Source organism: Bidens hawaiensis, unplaced genomic scaffold, assembly GCF_021521415.1.
Source record: "Bidens hawaiensis isolate Kalapana, Puna unplaced genomic scaffold, B.hawaiensis_p1.1 tig00012228_1, whole genome shotgun sequence".
NCBI classification, from domain to species: domain Eukaryota; kingdom Viridiplantae; phylum Streptophyta; class Magnoliopsida; order Asterales; family Asteraceae; genus Bidens; species Bidens hawaiensis.
This window is the reverse complement of record NW_027491987.1, coordinates 521,428-529,532: the sequence shown is the minus strand read 5'-3', so window position 1 is coordinate 529,532 and position 8,105 is coordinate 521,428. Positions and strand designations below refer to the sequence as shown.

General features: G+C 36.6%; 1 protein-coding gene across 1 annotated transcript; it reads left to right on the top strand.

The window, feature by feature from the left end:
- The first annotated feature begins 772 nt into the window (after positions 1-772).
- Positions 773-7,881, top strand: LOC143540364 (tRNA A64-2'-O-ribosylphosphate transferase-like). Its single transcript, XM_077033448.1, has 7 exons — positions 773-1,064; positions 3,260-3,417; positions 4,155-4,818; positions 6,030-6,130; positions 6,235-6,343; positions 7,206-7,269; positions 7,650-7,881. Exons 1-7 carry the CDS (start codon positions 773-775, stop codon positions 7,879-7,881), a joined length of 1,620 nt encoding a protein of 539 aa, XP_076889563.1.
- Positions 7,882-8,105: the final 224 nt, after the last annotated feature.

Here is an 8,105-nt window from a genome sequence, read left to right as displayed (position 1 = left end):
ATCCGAATCACGCTCTACTGGATTTGAACCTACTATCATGCTTGGATGGAAAGAGCATTCAAGTCTCTCGAGGTTGAACGGAGGCGCCTATTCTCAGTTGGGAGTGAGCTATGAATTCTGATGATAAAGGCTTGTGAAGTTCTGATGTCCGATCTAAGATATTCAGAATCAAAATCCGGATAGAATTTGGTATAGAATAGAAGCATTGTGGGCCGACTACTACGACTACATGCGCATCTAGTGCAGTGGCTTGGAAGCCAGCTACCTTGACCATCTTCCGAAGTTCTAAATAATCTACCGAAACACCCGTCCCAATTATGTCAGGTTTTTTTACGAGTCGAGCCCGAATCGAGTCAGGGTGGTTTCGAGCACGGGGTCAAAATTAAACAAGGCAACTTAGCTAGGCTCTAGCTCGATTTTGAAGTTAAATGAGCTTAAGATCGAGCCAACAAGCCGAGCCCGGGTCGATTTTGGCTCGGTTACAAAAATGATCCAAATCAGCTCAGAATGTTTCAAATCAACTTTTTATAGCTAGTTTTATTCGAGTTTTTATCGAGTTAGCCACGAGCCCGAGCTTCAAGCCTCGAGTTTTTTGAACACCCTTAGGTTTCGGGTTTTCCCATGAAGTTTAGGTTTCACTGTCGTGCCGTGCCTAATCCGATATCAAAACTTAGCAAATAAAACTATAAGGACCTAATTTGCCAACTAATCAAAGTTATAACAAACACAACAAACTCATCTCCACCAAAACCCTAGACCTCACAGATCATCAATGGCGGACGATACCGATACAGCATCAATGAGCATATACCGAGCTTCCAGAACGATCAAACGAAGACACAGCTCCTTATACAACTCTCTCTTATCAATTTACGAGGACTCGATCTTCGTATCCGAGATCGCTAACCTGTGGCCGCAACTGCCGGTTGTTGCGAACCTGCGCTGCGGGCGGTGGTACGCGAATCAGTTTGACTCCAGTTGTTATTTTAAGTCCACGGATGGACATACGAATAACCTGTCGTTTAATACCTCTAGGCTTAATCTCCATGTAGCTACACTAGCAGGTTGTTTTCATTTTTATTATAATGTGTTCCGAGTAGAGGTGCAAACGAGCCGAGCTACTCGAGATCAGCTCGTTAAAAAGCTAGATCGAGCGGAGCTTAATCGAGTCCGAGTTCGAGCTTCACTTATTGAGCTTGAGCTAGCTCGTGAGCCTAAACAAGCCTGTCATTTATATAAAATTTTAAAATATATATTTAATAATTATTAATTAATATATATAATGTTATGAGAAAATAAATAAATGATATATATTATTTAATACATAAAATTATAATAGAAAAAATATATAAAAATTAATTATAGAAAAAATAATTGATAAATAGTAAACGAGCCGAGCTCTAGTTTGAAAATTTACTCACGAGGTGAGCTTGAGCTTTGAAAATAGAGCTCGAAACGAGCCAAGCTCGAGCTCGAGCTCTGTGTAAGTTAAACGAGCTGAGCTCGAGCCTAGTCGAGCTCGGGCTCGGCTCATTTGCACCCCTAGTTTCGATCAAAAGCCCTAAAAAATCATATTGAAGTATTTTTAAATCTGGGCCACCAGTGGCGATAAACTCGGTTGGGATTATTATCGGGTGATAGACTTTAGTTGAGATTATTAAAATACAATAATTTTTTTTCTTTTTATAATTTGCGTTTGGGAGTGATGGTTGAGAAACGAGGAAATTAAATTTAGAGGTTTTAGTTTGGTTTTAGGAAACTTGAATTCGATTTGATTTAGTAGTCGAGTTTCGAATCGGACAGGATTTAGGATTTTCTTTTGGAAAACCGAGTTCAAATTATGCATTTTTCACCTTTTTATTTTTTTATTTTTAGTATATGATTATTCTGGTTGTAACCGATTTATTTATTTTATAGACTTGTATTTTTTGTTGTTCAAAAAATTCAAGGTTGCAGTAGTTCTGAATTAAAAAAAATCTTTTTAGATGCATTCAAATCGAATTTCGCATTGGCCGCGAATTCGAATTTGAATATAAGTTTTTGAATCTATTTTGTGTTTGATTCGAAATTCGATTTGTTGAACACTTATGAGTCATAATATTGATGTGAGTTTTGCTACAAAATGGTGTTTGTATCTCTGATTGTAACAATGTTAGTGCAGAGATTTGAATTCGAATGTATTTTATTTGAATCTGTTAATCTGATAGTAACTTGTGTTGTTTGTTTTAAGTTAATCAGTAGAGTTGCATCTGCTTGTGTAGAATATTACCTACCACAACCAGATTTAACTCTACTGATTTCTCATACAAGGCTCGAGCCCAGGCTAGATGACTATACGAGTGGGGTTCGAGGTCGAAAAAGCTTGGCTCATTTCAAGCTTTTAATCGATCCGAGATCGAGCAGCTCGACTTGTTTGCTCCCCTAGTTTTTCATCAAAGAGTTCTAGCTTCTCAATCCAGTCTAGGGGTGTAAACAAGCCGAGAGCTTGGCTCGTTTTGACTTACAGGAGCTTGAGTTGAACTCGGCTTGTTTTGAGCTTTTTTTTTCCCATACAAGGCTTGAGATTAGTCTTGATAACTAAATGAGCTTTATTTGAGGCTCGAGCTCTAAAAAGCTTGGCTCGCTTCAAGCTTTTTATCAATCCGATCTCGGGTAGCTTGCGAGCGGTTCGGCTTGTTGGCACCCCTAGTTCCGTCCAACTTCCCAAAAGTTCCTAAAGATTGAGTCCATTATAGAAATCATCCTAAAAGGTTCTTGATACTTGAAAAGGTTTTTGCTTACCCAATATTTTGAGTCAAGTTTTACAGGAAAGACTTCATTTTAAGAAAGATGGTTTTCTGTTTCTTTCTCAAATTGAATTGTCAATGATGTTAAACAAATAATCTAAATAGATAGAAGTCATAGAAAATAAATATAATTGTTCGATATTTAAAAGTTAGGGATGCCAGCTTTTGTTTTCTTTCTAGGTATGGAGTTTAGCAGTGTGTTTGAATCTTAAAAAAAAAGTAATCTGTATTGTCTGCACCAAGTTGTTAATCAGTAATGCTAAATCTTGTTCAATAGGAGTGCGATTTTTAATTAATGAGCATCAAGCTCTAGCTTATTTGTTTATCATGTCATCTTTATAGTATGTTATGTTCAAAGTTGTCTAGAAATGATTTATAGATTTTTAATGTGACGTTTTTTGTAGTTATGTATGGTGAGTTTGTTTTGAATGGACAATAATATTCGAAGTTTTTGTTTCTTTTGTTATGGATAGGACAGAAGGGAGGGTGTATGATCGTTGATTCTACTCGCAAAGGGAAGAGGTTTCCAGATAGTATGTCGAAGACCATACCGATTTGGACTTGCGTGTTGAATCGTGCAATATTGAATTATAGAAACCAAAAGAATGGGATCAATAAGACAATTGAAGAAGTAAGTATTTTTCTTTATTTCTATCATGAGTATCATATATGATGCATCTTTTGTTCAAATATGATTATTTTGATCCGACGATTAAATTGTTTTAACCTTTTAGAGAATAGTTAGTGATGCATTTTAAACTTAGTTGCAAAATTGATCTCTTTTTAGTTATTTCTATCTTGTATGTAGACCTGTAAACAAACTGAGTGTTCATTATGCTAGTAGTGAACCGTTTGGTAGGAACTTCGTTTATGCTCATTTATTTAATAACCGAATGAACACCAACTCATTTTTTTTGGTTCATTTAGACAAACAAACGTACATGAACACAAGTCTTATTTGTTCATTTATGTCACTTTGTCTTGGTTCGTTCAGTTTATTTATGCTTGTTTAAGTCCATTTATTTACAGTAATCTAAATTTTTTAGCCCCACTACAATTTAGTCTAGTTTTAATAAATTTTTATGCCCAACGTATTTATGTTCATGTTTACTTAAATTGGCGTTTGATTAGTTATTTTATTCATCTATATTCAGCTATGTTCTTTCTTTTACGCTCGTGAACCGCTAGTTTATACTATTAATGAACATAAACAAGCACGAACACAAACAAGAAAACTCCGTTCATTAAATTATTCGTGATTTCGTGCTCGTTCGGTTCGTTTACATGCCTACTTGTATGACAATATAGGTAACTCTAACTTCTTTAAAAAATAAAACATGTATCACCGTGTTGTTTGCATGATTGTAGGCTAATTCTATAGAAGAACCCGCTAAATGGGACACATCTTTACATCTTCCACTTTGGGTACCCGACACTGAGAAAACAAGAATAGATTCCAATATAAATAAATGGGTCAAAGTATTGGAAACAAGTGGAGTTGATATTGCTTCCATTTCGTCTTTATTAACAAAACCATTACGCCCTCTTTGGATATCACAAAAAACCGTTATATGGCTAAACGAAGTTCCTGATCATAATTCATGGGATTTTACACCGATTATTCTTATATCGGCATCTGCTTCAAATGATATTTATAGACAAAAAAAGAGCTCTGAATTCAGTTGGAATTATATAGCGGGAGCAGGGGACGATGAAGAAAGTTGGGCGCGTGGTTTAACGCCGGTTTTGTTTTGGAATAATGTTTACGATTTGATTAATTCTGGGCCTGATGTGTGTAACCTAATGGTGGCTAATATTGTTGAAAAAGATAGGGTGTTTCGTGCTCAACGGGGGCATAATGCTCCTCAGGTTTGTGTTAAGGATATAAAGTTAGAAAGCGCCCGGTTGACTCAGTTTGACCAACCATTAGATGTTATTATGGAGAATGGAATTAGTGGAGAGTTGTTAGATGATGGGAATGGAGTATATTGGTTGGGTCTGACTAACGTAGCAGTTTGTTCAACTGGATGTGGTAAGTGTTTTTTATTGTTAAGAGATTTAGAGTTATTAATATGCTTTGCATAGGCCTGTAAGGCTGTAAATGAACCTGGCGCTTAGTGAACAATTTGTCGGGAACTGGGAAGTTCGTTTATTTAATAAACGAACGGACATGAACAAAAAGTTTTGTTCATTTAGTTAAACGAACGAACATGAGCACATGTTTCGTTTGTTCATTTACGTTTGTGAACGTTGGTTCGTTTACATTCGTAGTTTACGTTCGTTAATATATTTATGTAAAGTTTTTTGTCCATTACAACTTATGTCTGTTCGTGAACACATATTTTGTTTGTTCATTTACGTTCATGAATGTTCGTTTATGTATGTTAATATATGTTCGTTTATTTATGTTTGTTTATGTTTATGTGTTTATGTCCGTTCGTTTAACCCATTTAAGTATAATTATGTAATTTTATAATTTTATTTAAAGTATTAAATATATAATGTATAATAAGAAAAGCCCTAGTCGCATCCCGCATCTTTCATTCCATCAAGTGTCGACCGCTCATTTTCAACATCCAGACTCTCAATTCTCATGTTTGTTCGTTTACGATTGTTCATTTATGTTCGTTTGTGTTCGTTTATGTGGTTCGTTTATGTTCATTTAGATTTTTAACGAACAAGCATAATCGAACAGCATCATGTTCTTTTTCTTAACGAACGAACATGAACCAAAAAGTTCATTCCATTAATTGATTGTTCGTGTTCGGTTTAAGGTAAATGAACTAACAGTCGAACATGAACATTCCCCCGTTCGTTTTTGTTTGGTTTGTTCACAGGCCTGCGACTAAACTATCAACTGAAAATTCAGATGATGTTAGAGATTTGAGGTGGCAATTTATCCGTTTTCATATTAATGGGTTGTTTTGGGTTGTGTTTTACTGTTTTAACTCAAATGGGTCAAATCAAAAGCATTAGAAACAGGAACTGGTCAAACATGTTGAAATTTGTTCAAAGTCTAATTTTATTCAAACTAGATCAGCAGTGCTAGAATATTGTTTTTGTCCTTGTAAGTAGCATATCAGTTATAAAAAAATGGACAAGCACTTGCTTGCGGGTCAACCCAACTGGTTGACCTGTACTCAAGATGATCCATTATAAAATTTTGCTGATAGATTGAATAATATCTTTTTATCCTACTTGGTTATTAAAATTTTCAAATCATAATCATCTCATTTTGTGCAGATTTTAAAGCATTAAATGTGGATAGCATACTGAACTGTGACAATAATCAGATTCTTTGTACTCTCAAGGATTCCGAAGCTTATTTACACCTGCCTATAATGGTTAGCTATGCAACCATTTATCATTTCACTTATTTTAATTATCTATTACATTTTCAGTTTCTTTAATAATCTTGCTAGTTGATTTCATGACTTTACCTTTACAGAACTCAAAGTTTGATAGATTTTCTCTGCAAAGAAATCTTCCTTCTGCATTAAATTTTGCAAAATTGCATCTAAAACAGGGAAAGAGGCTTGCGGTCTGCTGTGACAGTGGTAAGCTTTATCTTGATGCCGCCTTCATGGTTATTTGTTCAAAAACCTGCTGCTTATTAGCATAGGAGTCAATAGCGGTGATAGCGCGCTACGTAGGATGCGGCTATAGTCTGCTATCTACTAAATTTGTAAAAACCTATTTTTCAGGCTTGTTTATCGACCAAACAGCGGCACCTTCCACAAGTTCCACCGTAAAAGCTTTGTGACTATGAACCCTAATTATTTGCTTGAAAACATTTCTACTCCTTTTTCGCTAAATATGAAATAGCGGTCGCTATTTACCGCTATTCGCTGCATAGCATATAGGTGACCCGTCGCTATTTACCACTATTCGCTATTGACAACTATGCTTACTAGTTTTATTAAATACTCGTGCATGGCTTGGTTTTGGACTAAAACCGAACCTTTAACCTAAAGTTCGGTTTTTGAGTTTTTGAAAACCTTTCGGTTTCATATTTTTAGTTTTCGGCGTGGTTTCAGTCTTTTCGGTTTTACCATTTGGGCTTGAAATTTCTGGCCTAAAACAAAATCGGCTCAGAGTAAGGAATTGGGGCCTAAATCTTTATGTTAAGTAGTAACTAATTGGTTATTTATTATGCATTTGGGTTAAAACATATGGGTGACACTATAAATATTAGTTTTTTATTTAAATTACTTAAAACTAAAAATTAAAATCCAGAAGTTCGGTCGAGGTTCAGTTTTTCAGTTTATATTGCATGCTAAACCGAAAGTTCGGTTTTATGGAAGCATAAAACCAAACCATTGGTTTTTGTTTGGATTCGGTTATTTAAGTGACAGATCAGGTTTTTTTTTTAATTGTTTTTCAGCAGCGTAGTAATATTATTTTTTCTTTAATTTTCAGGGGAAGATATCAGTGTTTGTGTTTGCTTGGCAATATTAATTTCATTATTCAATGTCGAAGGTATGTACACTTATTACTTAAACCATCCATCTGTCGATGAAATTTTAAAAAACGTTATGAGAAACATTTAAATCTTGATGGTTACTAAGTCTTTGAGATGATCCCCATCCCTTCCTCAACCTCCACCAAACCCCCTTCACACACGAACACCACTGAGTCGCCACACAACACACAGAGAAAGAGAGAATGACGAAGTTCGATCCATGGCCCGTATTCTTCAAGCGAGAGTTCAACCGGAACTGGCCGTTCCTCGTTGGATTCGCCATCACCGGCACCATCATCACCAAATTCTCCCTTGGTCTTACCGGTACGCATCCAATTCCTTTTCAAATCAGATTCGATTTAAAACAGGTTCATTGATTTAAAACAGGTTCATTGATGGAGGTTAACGGCGGCTGCCGGAACCGATCTGGGTTTTGAGCTAGCAACAGATGGAGACCGGGTCGACGGCGCCGGTGGTGGTGGTGGGGGTTGGTGGCGGTGGAATGAAGGGGGTTTGGTGGAGGTGGAGGAAGGGGTGTTGAGGAGGATGGCGGGAGTTTGGTCGGCGACAGCTAAGGGTTCACCGGAAGTGAAGACGGAGAGGGCGGATCCGGTGGTTTTGAGTGAGCGTTGAAGAGTTAGGGTTCTGGTGGCTGTCACGTAATAAACCAATAATCCACGGTGGCTGCCACGTAATATGTTTTTGACAACTCAGATTGACACGTAAGCAAAAACATAACGGAGTTAGTGCTCCGTCAGTCGCGGACTGGTGGAAGCAACGAATGTTGAAGTTGGGACCGTTGCCAGCCAAAATGAAAGTTGGGACCAGCGCCGGCAAAAATGAAAAAGTTGGGACCA